The sequence below is a fragment of the Alosa pseudoharengus genome, unplaced genomic scaffold, assembly GCF_046254945.1.
Source record: "Alosa pseudoharengus isolate Yale_2024_CS ecotype anadromous, Long Island Sound unplaced genomic scaffold, YU_APseudo_1.1 YU_APseudo_1.1_scf_18, whole genome shotgun sequence".
NCBI lineage: Eukaryota > Metazoa > Chordata > Actinopteri > Clupeiformes > Clupeidae > Alosa > Alosa pseudoharengus.
Genome location: NW_027468650.1, coordinates 34211345 through 34230721, shown reverse-complemented (window position 1 = coordinate 34230721; position 19377 = coordinate 34211345). Strand labels below are relative to the sequence as shown.

General features: G+C 44.2%; 1 protein-coding gene across 1 annotated transcript in view; it reads left to right on the top strand.

Moving 5' to 3' along the window:
- The first annotated feature begins 430 nt into the window (after positions 1–430).
- Positions 431–19377, top strand: part of LOC143131409 (piezo-type mechanosensitive ion channel component 2-like) — a 117413-nt gene continuing 98466 nt past the window's right edge. The window contains exons 1-2 of the mRNA XM_076291038.1: positions 431–1039; positions 17765–17860. Coding sequence (XP_076147153.1) covers positions 976–1039; positions 17765–17860 — 160 coding nt within the window. The 5' untranslated portion in view covers positions 431–975. The remainder of the gene's footprint in view (positions 1040–17764; positions 17861–19377) is intronic.

The following is a 19377-nucleotide window of genomic DNA, read 5'->3' as shown; positions in this document are numbered from 1 at the left end:
AGCAGCGTCAGGCGAAAGCACAGTGATTGTAAAAGCCTCTCTTGTGTAGATTCTCCGTATCTTTTTTTGCTCTGTTTGTATTTTCATATCACCACTGTCCGGTATCTGAGCGAGCTTGAGTTACCTGACCCAAGAGGAGGGCTTGGAATGCGACCGCCACGCCTGCGGTGGCCTCGAGGGAGGAGCGCGAGCGCACACATATTGGCGGGTCCAGCCCAGCACAGGGCTCCCGCTCCTCCTCATTGGGACCGAGCCTCAGCCCCGGCTTCCTCCTTGACTTCTGAATGGTGGAGTCATTTGTCAGTTACAGGGTGGTCCTGCAAAGTTTTCATTGAGGAGGAGAAACCGTAATCAGATAGACAGACGAATACAGCTGTGCCAGGGTTGCAGCGTGCGCAAGGCTACTACTATTATCTTCCAAGGAGGGAACTTTACGCAACTTGTTCAGCTGATGTTTTTCTTCTATTACCAAATATAAGTTTGGCAAATAATGAGTTTTATTTGTGTTGTTTAAAACCTTCAAGCCGTCAGTGATTTGCTTACTAGCAACTCCGCATATCAGCAAAGACGAGCTATTTACTCAAGAAATAGACCCATGTCATCCTTTGTCAACGGACACTGACAGTCAGCGGACAGCGCCGTTTCTTCTCTCTTTTTTTTTAGGTGACACTTTTCAGAGTCGCTCGCCTGTTCACCGAAGTTTCGCGTATCGCATAACTGAGTTAAGGAGCTGGGCAACAGATGTTTGGGGTCTCAGATTCTGGCTGTTGAAACTAGGGCAAGAAGGCGCTGTGGTGCAAGAACTTTTCGGACTTTATGGATCACCAAGAGGGCTCATAACTCAAGGATGCCATAGAGGGCACTAACAGGACCATGCCCTCTCCGCTTGAGTTTGGCAAAGACTTGACTTGAGGCGCATTTTCTTTTGAATATAAAAGTCATCTTATCTGGTTTGCATTTCACTGATCAGAAGCCATGGCTTCCGAGGTGGTGTGTGGATTGATCTTCAGATTGCTTCTACCAGTGTGTCTTGCAGCAGGTAAGTTACCTTGTCGACAAGCAACGAAGCAGAAATGAACACAAATGAACAGACCATTATGTGCCGTGACATTTAATTGTGGCGAAAAAGTTTTGCTAATGGGGGGGGGGGGGGGATTTTCTGCAGAGTATTACTATATTTTGAATATAATTTTATTGTCTCATAAAATATTTGTGAAAATAATAATTTTGTATATGAATAATTTTCCATGTATATTATTTTTTAATTAAAATAATATATAACTATATACTATAATATACATAATTGTATTAAGCATCATTACACATTTTAACCTGGGTAAATACTTAAGTAACTAGTTGGTCTTGATTTAAGGTTATTGATATATATATGTAAGGATCAAAATAGAAACTTTATTTCCTTCTAATACATTTACATTGTCACTGTCACATATTGAGACAGTGTAGGCTATTAGGAGTCTATAAACTCTCCATTTTGAGCCATGCTATATACCAGTAACCTTAGAACAAAACCAACTAGCTGATCATTAAGGATTTACCCAGAATATATGACAAATTGAGTAAAAATGAGAAATTGCTCCATAAATACCTAATTAATGTGCAGTGATACTTACAGGAATAAGTAATACAGACATTGCTGAGCACTTATACTACACATATTAGTAATGCATTAATGTTTAGCAAGTGTTCCCTCAAGTGTTATTATTATGCCTGAGGTTGTTACACTAAATCTTTTCACATTGCTCAACAGTAATGCTCAAGTAGATTCGACTATTGAAATATTTTGTAAAAATCTGTTGGCCTAACAATCAGAAAATATGAATTGTTCCAAATGTACATATTGTTTTACTGCAATGGCTGCAATTTACTGGAAATGTCTAATTTTATAGTTGTTTAAATACTTATTTACGTCAATTTGCAAAAGTTGTCCAGATGACGCATGTTATTTTATCATTACCAACATTTTTCATTAGAAGGCTATAGGCCTTTAGGCCTTTATATGAATTGGCCATCTAAGGACAGTAATCTTTCACATTTGTAAATATATTCCTGTCAACTAATTGCTCAACCTGTAAGATAAGAGCTGACAGATATAATGTTGTCACTGCAGAGGGCACAGAAACACTCTGTTCAAGTGCTTCTCCATGTGTTGAGATGGAACTATTGGGAGTGAGGTTTGGTCTGTGCCCTGGACGTTAGAGGTGAGGCTTCTAGAAGAAGATGGGGACCATGACTAAGATCTCCCTCCACACACACACACACACACACACACACACACACACACACAGCCCCCAGAAGGTGCTCATTGCCTGCTCTTAGTTATTTGCTGTTCCACACACAGACGCTTCAATGTGGGCAACCTGTCTCCTGTGCACAAACAGCACAAACAGCGCCGAGTGCCGTGCCCCCTCTTTCTCCCTCTCCCTCTCCCTCTCTCGCCGTCTGGAGCCAACAGAGCACATCCTTCTTGTTAGTCACCAAACTTGACACTGGGCCTTGCTATACGTGTAGAATGGTGTGTGTGTGTGTGTGTGTGTGTGTGTGTGTGTATGGGGGGGGGGGGCACAAGGCAGTGCAGTATGAGGACTGTTTATTTGATTAGTCCTGATTAAGTAGAGCCAGCGTCAGACTGCTCACACAGTGTTGGTCGCCTCCCCTCCCCTCCTCTCTCCCCATCTCCGGGCCAACAGGTGGGTGTATATGTGCTGGTCAGCACACAGCCCCACTATGGGGGGGGGGGGGGGGGGGGGGGTGGTGTCAGACATGTCTTTGGTCAGAGTTGTTGGTATGGTCTTATAGTTTCCCCCTTTGAGAAGAAAGTGTCATTATATTGAAATTTTTTTTCTCAACAGATTCACACACACACACACACACACACACACACACACACACACACTTCTTTATTCTGAGGTGGGGGCATACCACAGGTATCATATCCAAATGGTCTGATCAAATTCCTGTCCGATCCAAATGCCTGCCTGGAATTGCAAATATAATTGTATGGAGAGACAGGACTACCCATTATCCCTGGAAAACTGAAAAGCTTAAACAAACTCAAGGTCAAAATGTACACAGATGAATCATTCAACTGAAAACCCTGTTCCTGTAAACCAGTGGTCTTGATATTTAGACATTCGATGCCCCAGAGCTACAGTTTTGGATGTTTCTCAAACTGTGGTCAGCACACTGAAGAGGAGAAAGTGGATAGGGGAGGTAGATTTTCTTCAGGCACTTTTGGTGCTGCATGTAAAAATGTTTCATTTGCCATTGTTCAGATCTGATGCCTATTTAATTGCTCCCCATCAGCAAGGTCTTAGAGGAGCAGTTAGAAACTGTGTAATATGATGAATTCTCCGCTGATGAGGAGCGCGCAGGAAGTCATTGTGGTGGAGCAGGAAGACAGAGGTCGTCCACACACACAGCACTAGCACACCTGCTGGGATTTGAACACAGGCTAAAGCCAGCTAGAGAGAAAAGAGAAACGCTTTATTTTCTCCTAATCTGAAATATGGACAACCTGACAGATTGAATGGCTTGAATCTCAACAAAACCAAATCTCTCTTTATTTGGCCATTTGTCATAATAGTCATGCAATAACTATGTAATGCCCTATACATATAAAACAACATGGCTCTGTCAAGTTTATGACGAATAGGTTCAAATAAAGTGTCAGATGTATAGTATTGCAGAACTTTCAAAACGTTGTGGTGGCATCATTATCGGAAGGCTGTTATGAATTACTTACCAGAATGAACAGTATATTGTCTGTTTTGATAAAGTGACTGTAATGACTGAGAATTACTGTAATTATAGTCTTAGTCACATCATAAATAGCATTATAGCCACAAGCATTTTGTATATTACAAGCAATGTAAGCCAGTGTCAAGTCAGACCCATTCTCAACACTGCTCTGCCCCCAGGACAGAACATGCCATCTCAGATGCGTCTGTTATGCTTTACTTAGTACAAATGGATTACATGACTGAGGGCTGAACTTGGTCTAGCAGTTAGCCCTCCAAACGCTATTGACATTAATTGAATTCTCTTATAAAGGGGGGATTGTTGTATGTTGGCAGCGGTGTTCGATCTGTTTTTTTCCTGCCCTTTCGTCGACTCTCTGTCTGCTGTGCCTCTGCCCTCTCCTCCACTCCCCACTCTATTAATCTGGGACTCGGAGTATTTCTGTGTATTTTGAACTCCCGTTTCAACTGGTGGGTGTGTGGGAGAGAGACTTCCACCAGTGGCCTTTTTCAGAGCAACGGATGATGAGCTCTGAAACTCGTCTCTTGGCAGATATTGCCAGCCGTTCCTGGACATGCGTGGCTCATGACTCATGCGTTATCTGAAGGTCCTGTTTACACAGAGGCTCTTGGGCAGGACCTCTGAAGCCTCCTACTGTTCAGCTCTCACCATTCCCCCGTGTCAAAGCCCTGCAGTTCAAGGGGATTATCTCACACACCCCAAGCACCCACACGTTCTTCCTCTCTTGGACTCTGAAGAGGACAGTGTCTGTTTATCCGCCAGGATATCTGCTTATTCAGATGAGGAGACAGAAAAGGGTCTCAGCAAGGAGTTTTGTATATTATACAATGGGCAATTGATTGCAAAATGTTGCTTAAACCAAAATTGACTTTCAGAAATGTATTTGTGTTGTTTGTTTTGTGAGCTATCTAGTGAGATGTATGTAGGTTTTGTGAGATGTCTTATGAGGATTTTACTCGAGTGATTATAATTTGGTCTACTACATGGATTTAAAGCTCCTAGAATCATAATGTTGGCTTTATCATATCACAACATCAGATTACAGTAACTACCTACAGTACATGTAAGACATTTTGTCTCCATAACTGAAAAAGATGAACCGCTTGCAGATTTCTGCACTCTAAATGAACCATTATAAAGGAAGGACTTGTGGCATAAGCCCAGGGAAATGTCCCTTTCAAAATAACATTACCTTTGGAAACCTATTAACCTTTCCACTGTCCAACCACTGAACGGAATTCTGAAACGAGTGACTTTTTTGTTTTATTTTGTTTTGACTTTGACTTAAGTGTTGTTTTCAGGTGGTTCTTGGTTGTTTTTTTCATTTTGTCTGTACAGCTACAGGATGTATACTTGGACTGTAAACTTTACATAGAGACAGAGAGGTGCTGTGAATAGGGGCCACGCATCTGAGGCGAACGCCGGCCCGTGTTTGTGCAGGGAAACCTTCATGTGGAAAGGCCAAGTCACTTAAAGTTGCCGTCTTATCTCGGAAAACTCCCCGACTTGAGAGTGCCGTGTCAGCTCGAGTAAATATTTAAGGCAGCAACTGCTCTTTTGCGTGGCGTCCTTCCACCTCTCCTGATTAAACGGTAGAGATGAGCATATAAATGAGGCGGCCTTCATTGCCACGCTTCCTCCCGCTTATACTTTATTTTCTTTGAACTGGTGAGCACCAAGGATTAGTCACGTGGCAAGGTTTTTTTTTTTTTTTAAATCGGAGTCTCTGTAATTGGTGTCAGTAATTGAAATTTAATGACATTATCATTTCAGTACTCTCTCAAGCAGTGAGTACATTTCCTTCACTCATACAGCACAGAAGAAGCAACGTTCCTTAACAGTCCCTGCCCAGTTTTACGCCTGGGGATTTTTGAGCTACCTTTAGCGCAGCCAAAGCCCCTCTGTGTGTGTTGTCGTGCTCTGGTTTCATTAGTCACACTGTACCTTAAATGGCCCATGACAGTGGTTAAAGTAGGAGAAGTATGGTTGGAGGTTGGGGGGGGAGTTCAAGGGTGGGGGCAGTTGGGGGCTTCTCATGTGGCACTCTGTCCTTTCCCAGGGTCAGAGGTCACGGCTTTGAAGTGTTGTGTCACAAATGTTTTGCTCAGGTCGTGGCGAAGGCAGCAGCGGCGCGTTTATTTACTAACGGAGACAGAGACGGGGCCGGAGGGCGGCCGCTGACGTTTCGAGTGAGGATGGCGGCAATTAAAAAGCTCCACATGCTGAACTCATTTGAGTCATCAGGAGCCGTCTACTTGTTCCATTGGCCACGCTGTTCCTGAAAGCCTGTGATTTGTCTGTCTGGGTTGACATTCGGAGTTAGGGGCTGGGCCTACGCCCCAACAGATTTTTGTTTCTCATCCCCCTCGCCTGCCATCTTGTGCATGACGTTTTGATTTCCAGAAGCAGGCCAATTAAACATCAAACTCAGTGCGTTCAACTGCCCCTCAACCAACTATCGTTTGGGCTTAGTCAGTTGTCTGAGGTAAGACCTCACCACGACGCCCCATTTAGGAGCTGTCTGCTGTCTGACTCTTTTGTCCCAGCTAGGCCACCATCATGAGCGGTGAGCGGTAGGCACAAGAGCACGTATTGGGGAAGAAAAGAGAGGAGAGGTTGACCCTGTGAACCAGACAGAATGTGCCATTTGACGCATGATTCACACTCTTGAATAAGGTCTGACTTCAAAGCTCGTCTGACTCGGACAAAAAAACGACCTTCGTGGCAATGCTGCCACAGGAAAACACTCTGTGTTTTTTAAAAAAAAAGAAAATAACACAAAACCCTTTATTTTCAGTCTTAGCCATATATTAGGGTACAACTGAATTATATGCTGGTTTTGCCAAACACTGTATCAGTTGATAAAAGACACATATAACATATTTCTTTTTTCAAAAAGAAGCACAATTATGGCTATCAGTTGCATGGAAATCCCCCATCGCGAGTGAATTTCTCATTAAAAATGCATTAAATGATCTCAAAACAGGTAACAGTTTCTCTAGGCCATAGTTATGCATTTTATGACTCCCCTGTAGAATTATGGGCAAATACATCACTGACAAAAAACAGGAATTGTCCACGAAGGCAACTATAAAACATATTTATTTAGACGAACGTGAGGTTTGATCTGCCGAACCTTCCTCAGGGGTGTCTCTCTCTCTCTCTCTGCCTCTCGGTCTCATAGACGCAGCATTCATCCAGTTTTATCTTAACCGTTTCCTGCGTGTAATCTGACAGCTAGGCCACTGAAATATGCTCCGACACCTGAAAGGACCTTTTGTGCGGGGTCCTCTAACCACACTAGATCCAGCAGAGTTTTTTCTGCCCCCCTACCCCCTCCCCCAACCCTCCTCACTTTAGCAATTAAATGGAGACTACCAGAAACAGGCCAGCAGCTGTATATTACACCTCTCAAAGTGTGTGTTCAATAGAGTCAAAAATGTGACAAAAAAGAACATAGATTTTGTACTGTAACATCTCAGACCCAACTCTTTGACAGCAGTTTTTGCACATTCAAAACCCGTAGTGTGGGTATCCTCTTATGGTTAAGGTGCCTGAATGTTTTTTTTTCGTCCTTTGGGCAAACTGAACTGGCAAACTGATATATTTTTGGATGTTATAAAATGTATTCCTACGTGAAAGCCACAGGAAAACGGAGCTTTTGCCTCACCAGGTGTTAGTGGTTTGCCTTAACCACTGTTTTGCCTGCGCCATGTAGGCTGTCAGCGGTTGCCCAATGCGCCGCTAACATAGGCAGCTGCATACCTGGTTTGTTTGTTGCCAATGTTGACGGACATGCGGACGCTGAAGGTCAACCATGAAGAGGAGATGAAACTATGGTGATCCTGAAAGATACATGCTGCAGGAAGCCTTAGGCTGGGATATCTGTTAGTTAGGATGAAATGTGTCTAATTGCACGCCATAATTCTGTTGCTTGGATCCTAATTGACTTACGGGTTGGTAGGATTAAAGACTTTGTTTTTCCATTTAGATCACTCTAACAGTTTAGAGAGAAATGTAGATAGTATCCTTTGCTCATATTACTCTTATTTATTATCATATTGTAATACAGCGTTCATATTTCAATAAAAGTTTTGTTATTTTACAGGATTATATTATATCCTCCAATTATACACATATTTCTCATATTCTCATTCTCATATTTACATACCATAGCCTACATTAATACAATAGTGTCCATGGACTCTTAATTCCAAAGCAAAATAAAGTATTGTGTTATTCCCATAGATATATCAAACAACTTGCTTGATAAGCAAAAAGAGAGAGTAAAAAGAGTGGAAGAGTGAAATTACTGTAATTCATGTCAGGAGCATCACATCTTTTCAGTTCAGTCCTGAAAAAATATTAGGCAAATTATGAGGGTTTCAGATCCACTGTCTAAGACGAATATGCGTCCTGGAGTAAAGAGTAAGTCATGATGTGGTGTAGTTTCGATATAGACCCAATCAGACACCTCTGTTCCATAACCACTTATTTGCTCCCTACACACACACACACACACACACACACACACACACACACACACACACACACACACACACACACACACACACACCCTCCAATGCCCCTCTTATACCCCCCACCCCCCATTAGAAGGGCATTAGCCCACTGTGACCAGGCTGAGTCAGACAGGAGGAGTAGCCTCATTGCAATGCTCTGAGTCATATGCCACTGGGGGGAAACACAGAAGAAAGACTGATACTGTAGTTTTTCAAATGGGAATCAGAATCAGGCTTATTTGGCCAAGACAAGAGAGCAGTACACAGAATCGATGAAGATGTGTACATGTACCGTAAGCCCCTTTAGATAGATACAACTGCCTAATTAATACATGTGAAATGTGCAATCATCAGGCAAGCTGAAGAAGCTTGTGTTTTTAAAAATCTGCCTGACGTTTCAGTTTATGCTGTCATGTTTGAGATGTGCTCTAAACGGAAGCTCCTATAGTCTCATCCTTTAAACTCATTTATTGAAATGCACAGTGTGTCTTTATGAAACATTTGTCCCCAGAGTATGGTAGACGAAGACATTTTGGCCCATTATAGAAGAGGAATGGAGTTTGTTGGGGCGTATGGTTGATCCGAAACCTGTTGCAAAGTAGCGTTGTTGTTGCTTCTCACTTCAAACTGAAGAATCATTCATGGCTCCAAACTGGTTCACACCCAGCCCAGAAAAATGAGCACAGCCAGTTTGAAAGCACACCGTCAACAAAGTTTGTCTGCAGAGCTGTATTCCCACTTTGAGGGTTGAAGTTGATTTCTTTCAGATGCATGCCACAAAAAAATGTCTGTCTCTGTAGCCTATGTTCATCATCTTCTTTATGTTTATAGAAAGTGGCAACATAAAAAGATATTGAAGGAAAAAAAATTCTGACATTTACCAAAAAAACATTTGTCAAAAAAATGTTAGCGTCTATCTCATTTTGTCTTATCCAAGAGCATGCTGGTAGTTACCCTCCTGTACGTGTGAGTGGGTGGTCCAAAAAAAGCCAGACATATTTTTACTATTCATGTGGCAAGACAACTAGATACTCACCATGTCGTACTTGAGCTCTATTAACACTTCATAAAGTAAAGTGCTGCATGTAACAGTATATGCTGCAGATAGGTTTTTTGTCATACAGTGGAATATTAAAATTGGGCTATATAAAGCTGTTTGCCTCAAGAGAAAATAGGGCAGTAACAGCTGAATACATGCACAGGGGTTAAATTACAATGTGTGTGTGTGTGTGTGTGTGTGTGTGTGAATGCATGTGCATGCCTGCATGCGTTATGTGTGTGTGTATGTGTGTGTATGCATGTGCATGTTTGCATGAGTGTGTGTGTGGATGTGTGTGTGTGTGTGTGTGTGTGTGTCTGTTTGTGTGTGTGTGTGTGTGTTTGTGTATCAGTTTATTGGGAGTCACAGTGTCTACACACAGAAGCACACACTATTTATGCGTTGAGGTTTCTGTCCTCTCAACCTCCCATAAATTCCCCACCATCACTGAACTGACATATTTATGTCTTACATTAATATTTAGCCTCTGTATAAAATTTGGTATTTTTTGGCCTTTTTAATATGTTTTGGATATATATTTGTCTGTGTTGGTATTCTTTCAATGTCAACAACAAAATTGTTTGGTTTGGGCATTAGAACTGTTATGTTGCCAGGAATTCTAGAACATTCTGTGCCAACAGCTAACCAAATAGACCCTGATTCTACCTGATGATGTACAGAAATGGTCAAATGGGCTCAAATAATTTTCAATTTTAAAGTTGAATGAGGGCATATGGGCTTTATTAATGGCACACCTGCGTTTTGGTCTACAGCCCATAGCAGCAATGGGTGTCAGTTCCGTGTAGACACAAAAAGCAAGAGGGTAGGCAATGTTTATTCTGTTATAGTCATGCACATGTGTGTCAGTGCGAGGAACGTCAGTATACAAACCGGTATGGGGCCGTCTCTTTCCTGTAATTGTGTGAGAAACATGTTGCGTTATGAGAAATTGTCAGGCCGACCGAGGCCAAGCGGGAGTAATAGGGGCGGTGAGAGTGAGCCCAGCTGCAAGGTCTGCGCTGGTGTTTCAGGTGAGGCAGCCAAAAGTAATTGCGGTAATATATTTTACCGGTCACCATACAGTGGAGTGTAATTTAATCTGGTGATGAACGGGAGCCCTGAATGTGCAGTGCGGTTTAATTTCTTTTCGGATTAATGATCGATCGAGGCGCTCAAGCTTCGAGTACGCATAGAGCTTGCAGAGCTATGTGTTAGTGGGTGTGAAGATGCCGAGGGCCAGTACAGCAAAAGCACACACACACACACACACACACACACACACACACACACACACAAACACACACACACACACGAAAGTAGTTTTGGGGTGTGCTGTGCACAGCTCTCACGTCTGCCAAGCACCAGGGAACAAATGGTTAGTGGGTCTGTCTGTTGTTTCAGAAAGAGAACAGCTTATTTTCATTTCAGCAGCAGTGAGAAAAAAAAGATCCCTCAGTCACTGACTCATTCAAGGAAAAGGGCATAGCTGGTCGCCTGGGCTGCTCGGGTGGCGGCACACACACCGGCCGCAGCGCACAGGGCACGAGAGAGCGAGCGAGGCGGAGACAGACCTAGAACGAGCAACTCACACACTCTTGCGAGGGGTGGTCATTGTTTCTCTCCAGATAGACAAACATGAGCAAAGTGTTGCCAAATGTGTTGAACGAACCACAGTGCAGACAGTTAAATCTGGACCCAGGACGCTGCCAGTCAAACTAAATGACTCCAAACTGGCGCTCTGTTCTCCTCGGGCACAGAGTGTTTGTGTGTACAAGTGGCCGACGGTGCCACAAAGGGACTTTAAGGTCAGTGGTGCTCAGTTTAGTCAGAGCCCTCACACAGTAAACAGAAGGCCCTCTAATGATACACTACTTCAGCATGACTTTATTTTTTCTGTCACAGTTACTTGCTACAGTTGTGATACAACGTTATTGTCACAATTACTTTTCCTAATCCTTGAGAGAAGAAGTCAAAGAATCTTCTAACTGGTTTGATGATTTTTTTTATATTTATGCAAGTATAATTATATATGCTTATCTATTTTAGTGGGAGTCAAGAGTGATTAACGACAGCACTTACTAGAGACAACCTACAGTCTGTTTCATAAAGCAAGCACCTTTATTTCTGTAGCTGTATTCTCTCTCTGTAGGGCCTTTCAATCAGCTTTAACTCTTCACATTTTTAAAAGACACCTCAAATGTAAACAAGCGTCTCACTTGGTCTTCACAATGCCTCTATGGAGAAAGGGAGGTGGGGGTGGGTGGACAACATGAGTAAGTAAGGTAAAGGTGGTGGTACGGAACGCAGCGCAGACATACTGTACACACACACCCCGTGTCTGTCAGTCAGGCGTTGTAACACGTCGATCCTGTGTCTGAGTGACTGATTGATGGCCACTGAGAGACTGGCTGTTTAGTGTTAAATCAACAACAGTGTTCATGCATCTGCACCCCCCCCCCCCTCACACACCCCTTCACAGCCTGAGTAGGTGAAGGGAGGGGGATTCTGGGATTAGCAGTGTTTGTTTTGCACCCAGGTGCTGGTGGGCTCAACGCATACCTGCTGGAGAAAGGGGGCTACTGACCAGGGAGTCCACTAAAGACATCATTAGCCAGACAATCGTGTGTGATTTTTTTTTTTGCATGGTCCTGCTTTTTGAAGTGTGATCTTGAAAATGTGCAATGGCTGGGTTCAGTCAAAACATGGCAATTTAGTCAAAGCAAAGCGGCTTTTTACTGTCAGATCATTTATCAGACATTGGAAGCTGTTCTTTGGAATTGTTGTGCTCTCTGATGGATGTTGATTTAAAGGTCTTCCAGCACCTAACTGGGCTGATTTGAAACCGATGGTTTTATTGGACATGAATGATGAATGATTTCTGTTGGTTTGGCTGCGCAAGTACATCTTGAAAAACAAGGCCTCTAAAAAGTCAGGCAGATAAAAAGTGATTTGCAATGTATATAATTTGATTGTAACACAGTAATTGTTGGTTGGAAGTGATTGTCCCAAGATTATGGTATTCTTAATTAGCCTTTCCAATCTGGAGAACTTGAACCTTTCCTCTGAAGGCAGCATCTGTTTGTAATTGTAGTTGCACAACGTCCCTGACAAAGGATTCAGTCTTTATTCTGTTTATGACACAACTTATTTTTATGACTTTATATGTGGCCTATATAGTCTTTACAGCATATGTTTGAAGAATGCATCAGCCTTAGACAATATATACTTATTGATAATTCTGGTATTATCCAAGTATCTAAGTGAGTCATCAAAGAACTACAGTAGGAAAAATGTAACATTGTTTGAGCCTGAGATTTTTTTTCATCTGACATTTCAGTCCTAAGATTGAATCATTTTTTAGATAAGCATGAGGTTTTACAACACCCCAGCAGTTTGCAATAAACAAGCCCAAACACTGATCAAGAACGACAGGTCCTTTCTCAAAACAGCTGCACTCATTTACTCTGCATGCTTACATTCGGACTGCTTTGGCCCGACTGCCAGTCCACGCTATTGTTAGTTCCAGAACGTTCTGTCATGTGTGACTACTACGCTTTTATAAAATATCTTGATCGTACACTCGATCGTTTACTGTGTGAGTTAACCTTGAGAACTCTTCCTGTTTATCTGAACAGATAGGAGAATTCAGTCTCCAAACACAACATCTCCACCAGATGCACTTTTATTGTTCTTGACTCTTGAAAGGATCTGTTCTCCTGTGTGATTATGTGGAACCATGGGATTGGATATTATCCAACCTATCATTACACACACACACACACACACACACATTTTTTTGTCACTCATCCTCATCATACTGGCCTAAAACTGTAAGTGTAATTTATTTTCTAGAATCCTTCTGTGGTGAAAGGGGATGGAACTGGGATGGAACTTGGTGTTGACGTGCTAACGGCACACAGCATGAGACCCGACAGCTTGTTGATGATGCATATAACTATGCAGCACATATATACACACACACTCACGCACGCACGCACGCACACACTCACACACACTCACAATCACACACACGCACACCCACACTCACTCACACACACACACACACACACACACACACACACATGTAACTGTATATACATACAGAAAGCATGCTCCGTATGCATTCCTCCAGGATCGCCAGGGCAAGGACAATTACTGCACTGGCACAATCCCTTCAAGGCTAATAAGCTCAAGTGTTTTCAACAAAGCTCAAAGAAAAATAAGCTGGCGGCGGTCTTCTCTGGGGCTGGTGTATTTGTCATGGCCCAGGGCCCATCGTTTTACTGCAAACAGTCTCGCCTGTCCTGAAGACACGTCTGATTGTAGCCAGCGGGACCCAGACCCGACGTTAGCGCTTGCGAATGGTGTCAGGTCGCCATGTGGGAAGTGTTAATGGACAGATAATCCCGCTAATATGGCAGAAACAGGCTCCCTCCTCCTAGTGCTGGCCAAATAGGCCCGTCCCATGCCCTGCAAAGAAACAATGAAGAAAAGCCCATTGATTTGGGCACAGGCCTTTGAAACATGATGCCTTGAAAACACATCTCAAGGATGGAGAGAGAAAGAAAGAGACGAAAAGACAAAAGATCATTGGATTTTCATAATGATCATGATCTTCGTTTTCAGACACTGCAGGCTCTAGATGCATTTTATTGGCTGGATTTTCTAAACTGCCATCCTGCGTTTGCTTTGAATGCAAGCGCCCGTGAAATGCAGATGTGTGAACAGCACACTGCTTTAAGTGAAATAAATGAGATGATTCTCCTGTTAAGTCATTGTGTATGTGAAACATACACAACCTCTTCCTCAGTGTCACAAAAAGCAATCAACCCCCGACAGCCAACCCCCCCAGCCCCATGAAGAGGACCAAAAGGTTTACAATTAATCGGAGATCCAAACAAATCTTCTTCCCTGCTCCAAATAGTGATAGAGCTTTTCAAGGTTTCGGCACGATGGTTTGAAAATGAGAGAAAATGGGATTCTGTGTGTGGTCAGGCGTGGACCACAGGGAGATGGCCGGGGTGCCGGCCACTTGGAGTCGAGGCGGTCTTTAATTTGCAGCCCCTCGCAGAGGCCAGAGGATGTGGCCTGAAATGAGACAAAGCGAAGCGAGAGGCACACTTCCCCCATTCGCTCCTCCGTCGTCATGCAATTAACATAGCATAGCCAGAGAGAGAGAGAGAGAGAGAGAGAACGAGGGAAGAAAAACAGAGAAACTGTTTTTGCGGAAATCACATTTTTTCTGTTTGTTTGTTTTTTTTTTCCTGTCAGAGATTGAGGTTTACTTCCTGACTTTTGCAAAAGGAAACCACACATACTGTATGTGTGTGTGTGAGTGTGTGTATGTATCTGAACAAAAATAATTATCAAAAGCGAGCTTGCCTCAGCTGCCCAATTGCTGCAGAGGGGCCCGTGGTGGAGCGTGGCAGAGCGGTATGTCGGGTCGGGTCGGGTCGAGTCAACATCTCTGCGGCCCCGGATCGGACAGGAAGTGGCCGGCGTGGGCTCGTGGGGCCCAGTGAATGGATCAAAACGATAAGGCTCATTTAGCTAAGTGTAATTGGGTGTTTCTCCTCTCCGCGCACCATGGCCCTGGAGAGGCCTGCTGGAGGGATGGGGACGCTCTGTCAACCGCTCCCACAGATGCAGCAGGAGAGAGGGAGAGAGGGAGAGAGAGAGAGAGAGAGAGAGAGAGAGAGGGGGAGAGAGAGAGAGGGAGAGGGGGGGGGGGCTAGTGGAGGCCTGAATGAGATGCTCTCTCAGCTGCACCCATGCATGAGGAGGGAAGGGGAGAGAGAGGAAGAGAGAGATGGTGCAAGTTTGGGTGTATATATCCACACATACACACACACAGACATACACACATCCATGCAAACACATACACCACAGATGCATATTCTCTTGCATACAATACAGGAAGTTGTATGCACACACACACACACACACACACACACACACACATGTACACGCTTATACAATATCTTCAACTTACCACCACCCACCCACCTCGAGACATCTGTTAGTGCATAGGCATTGTTTGCTTACAACAGGCCGATTCGTCTGCAGACACAAACATTTCCTCCGACTTCCGGTTCCTTTCAACAGCACACAGCTCATCCCAATAGCCCCTTACCCACCCTCACTTTCCCTTCCGCTCAGCCGTACCCTGTATCTCCAGCCGAAGACTACACTGTTTGATGGCCATGTCATAACACATTTGATAGTCCTCACATGAATTGGGAAAGGCTACAGATGTGCAGAAGGTTTTTTTTTTGGTACTTTTTTCTTCTCTCTGGAAGTTTGGAGTGCGGAGGGACAGTCAGGCCGCTGTATGACATGCTCCCTATGTCGCCGAGCAAGTGAGCGAGCGAGCAGCCTGGGAAAGGCAGCAGCAGGGGAGTGTCTGTTTGTCAGCGCTCTGAGCCATGAAGGTCTCTTCTTAGAAGGTGGGGAGTGCTGCCTGGCCCTGGCGCACCACACTCCACAGGCCTGGAGTCAGTCAAGGCTGTCATTTGGGACTGTTAGGGTTGTTGGTCATCATTCCTGTCCCCATCAATCATCTCATGCTTTCAAGGCAGTCATGCAACACGGACGATGCTTAGATCTTGTTATAGCTGTGATGTCTAATTTTCTTACCAATGTGCATGTGATTTGAGTTGCCTCAATCTGTCTGCACTGTTGATGTCTTTGAATTATACTGTGATACTATGTTGGTGGCCTGATTATTTTTGTGTCTGTGTGTGTGTGTGTGTGTGTGTGTGCGTGTGCGTGCGCATTTTAACGGGTAAACTTCATGTTGGGTAAATTGGATTCAGAAAAGAAATGATCTTCCATACATTTTCCCTTAGCACTTGTTGAATTGCAACTTAGAATCTTTGTCTTAGCCATATTCTTCTTGTTTGACAGTTGTATAATGTTCTGTAACTAACATTTGCACTGTCAGTAATGATGTAACTCAATATCCACGCAGGGTGTGCGCATATAATCTGACAGATAACATATGAAATGGGAGGAATGATTGCACTTTTCCCATCTCCTCTCCAACTCCTTCCCTTCTGACTGGAGAAGACAAGGAGCCGACTGTGCGCGCCAAGATGACAGAACCTCTCCGAGCGCGAGGCCAGACGTAGCCAGACTCTCACAGACATTTACCCTGAATATGCAGAAATATGAACCAAACCCATCAGGACCCCTTCATAATATTTAGCTATGGATTTGATTCACGCCTCGACGATTAGCCTATAATACGGGAACTCATTCATTAAGAGAAGCTCTGCAAACACGACAGAACTGAAGTTAAGGCTGCGTAGTGCTCTTAGTCCACCCCTCACCACCCTGCCTTCCTCCTCCTCCTCCTCCTCCTGAGCATATGTGATATCTTAAAACAACATGCTGCTTTGCCATACTTTCTCAGTGATGTCATGTTAAGAGCATGGACAAGCAGCCCTCTTTAATTTAGCACAAGTGTCTGCATATGACATGCAGCTCATAAACACATAGCGGGAGCGAGAGTGTATGGGCCGGCTCTGTGAGGGTGTTTTTTTATTTTGTAACATGGAACTGTGTGGGTTTTCATCCCCCTAATGGACGGCCCAGCTCTCTGGCTGAACGCTTAAATGCAACAGCATCACTCAGCGTTATCTTAATGCACGATCGCCGTGTTTTCGACCCAAGACAGCTGGGGCGGGATGGTGGGGAGGGAAGCGTTTGTGTTCCTCCTTGGCACAGAAGCATGAGGAGGCCTGTTTGCTGCTGGCGCTGAGGTCAGGGATCACCCCGGGGATCTATCACCTAAGCCCTCCGCAAGCAGGATTTATCATGTGTGTGTGTGTGTGTGTGTGTGTGTGTGTGTGTGTGTTCTCATTCCCCCTCCCCTCAACACAACATAAACTTTTTCTCTCTCAGATAACCACTGGCTAGTCCAGGCCAAAGTATATCACCTGACTCCGTTCTGAATTGGCCCAGATACGGGCACAGCCACATGTCTGCCAGATCATCTGCAAATCTGTCTACAATCAGACTTCTCCCTCTAATTTAAAATCTCACTCTAAAATTACCTTCACACACAGACACACACACATATATACACACACATGCACACACACACATACACGTACACGTACACCATAAATGAACACACTTACATCTACACACACACACACACACACACACACCAGCTTTGCCATGACTGTGTCCTAGATTTGGCCCTGGGCCCTTCCCAGGCTGATCTGCTCAGCGGGCTGGAATGTTTGGAAGGTGTCTTCGGCACGTTTGAAGGGCCCATTTTGTCTGGAATAATTGAAGGCTCACATCACTCCTCTGTGATTTATGTTAATTTGGTGTAATGTGCGAGACTGTCACTCTGCCTGCAGGTAGAGCTCTCCTAACAGATTTGTGTCCTCTCTCTCTCCCTCTCTCTCTTCAGCATGTCTGTTCCGGTACAACTGGCTGTCACTCGTCTACCTCATATACCTCCTGCTTATCCCACTTTTCGCCGAGCCAACGAAGACAACGATGCAAGGTAAAGCTGAGCTCTTATTTTTAGGTTTCATACTGCTCTCCTCACATATGCCCAGTGCTCTCTTAGTTCTTCCTCAGGTCAGGAGTGGAAGTGTGTGACTAATCCCCATTGTGTAACAATGAGTCAGTGAGCACTAATGTATCACAGAGGCTGTTTCTGGTGCAGCCCTGCGATTGTTTCTGTCAAACCCCAAATCCTCCCAAAAACAGTGACACACTTCCTCTCTTTTTATCCTCCCCGAAGACAGAGGTGAAAAAGGCTTAGAGAGAACTGACCATCGTGCAATGTTTCCTTTTTCTCCAAATTTCATCGTGGGGGAGTTGCGGTGCGTAGTCCGTACCACCGTTGGGTCCCAGGGACCACGAGAACCCAGGTTCTGTACAACAATTGGGTTCTAGTGACCACAAGAACCCAGGTTCTGTACAACAGTTGGGTGCTAGTGACCACGAGAACCCAGGTTCTGTACCACAGTTAGATCCTAGTGACCCTAGAGAACCCAGGTTCCAGTTCAGCCTGCATTCATTTCTTAATCCCACCCCATCTCTCTCCCACTGTCCTATCTGAATAAAGGCAGGAAAATCACCGTAACTTGTTCTGAAGCCATGCCGGTAAACATTGACCTCCCCTACTTAACTTGTGATTTCAGTAAACTACAGCAGAGTTTTTGGACGTAAAACCTGGAGCCATATCTCATAACCCAGACAATACCTCATGTGATTCACTGCGTAGAGAATGCTCCCCCTCAGAGTATCAAAACACACTATCAATAAATGACCATCTTTGGACAATCTTAACTATGGACATGCCAAAAGCAATTTGCAACAGGAAAATGCATTAGACTTTAATGTCAGTTTGTTGTGTGCTGAGTGTATATTTATGGGCATGTTAAAGTTTGTAAAACATAAACAACCAGCATTTGTTTGGGAAATCACCATTTCTCTGTCTCTCTTTTGAAGAGATGGCGATGTGCGTGCTAGCCAGGAGGTGATATCACTACTTAGCACGGAAGCAGCAGAGGGGAGCAGCCGGAATAGGAGTCAGATGAAGCTAACCAGTCTGCCCAAGGGGTCACCAGATCACCTCTCAGTGTGCACCAACTCCAGGCCAATACTGGACAGATAACAATTTGTTAAGTTAATTGCCCATACATTTCTAAAAGAGATTTCAAACAGTACGACGAAGCATGTGTTTTTAAAAAAACAGAGCCCTCTGCATTTTGTGGGAGTGTGCAATCCCCCTCCCCTCCTTAATCCAGGCCAATACTTCATGGCAGCCCGGTTTGCTTGTTATCTTGAGAATAACACTCCGTCTTTCAGTCGTCGCATCTGGTCTTCTTTACTTTCCCCTTGTCCACCTGACACAACAAACTGAGCTGGTGGAGGTTGTCATAGTCTGCACATGTGTGTTTGGCTTCTCAACATGAGACCCCATAAAGAACGGCCAGATGAAGTCAATGCACCATTCTCATGGTCCTTCGGCACGTCCAGACGGTTTTTAGGGGCAGGTCGGACAGATTG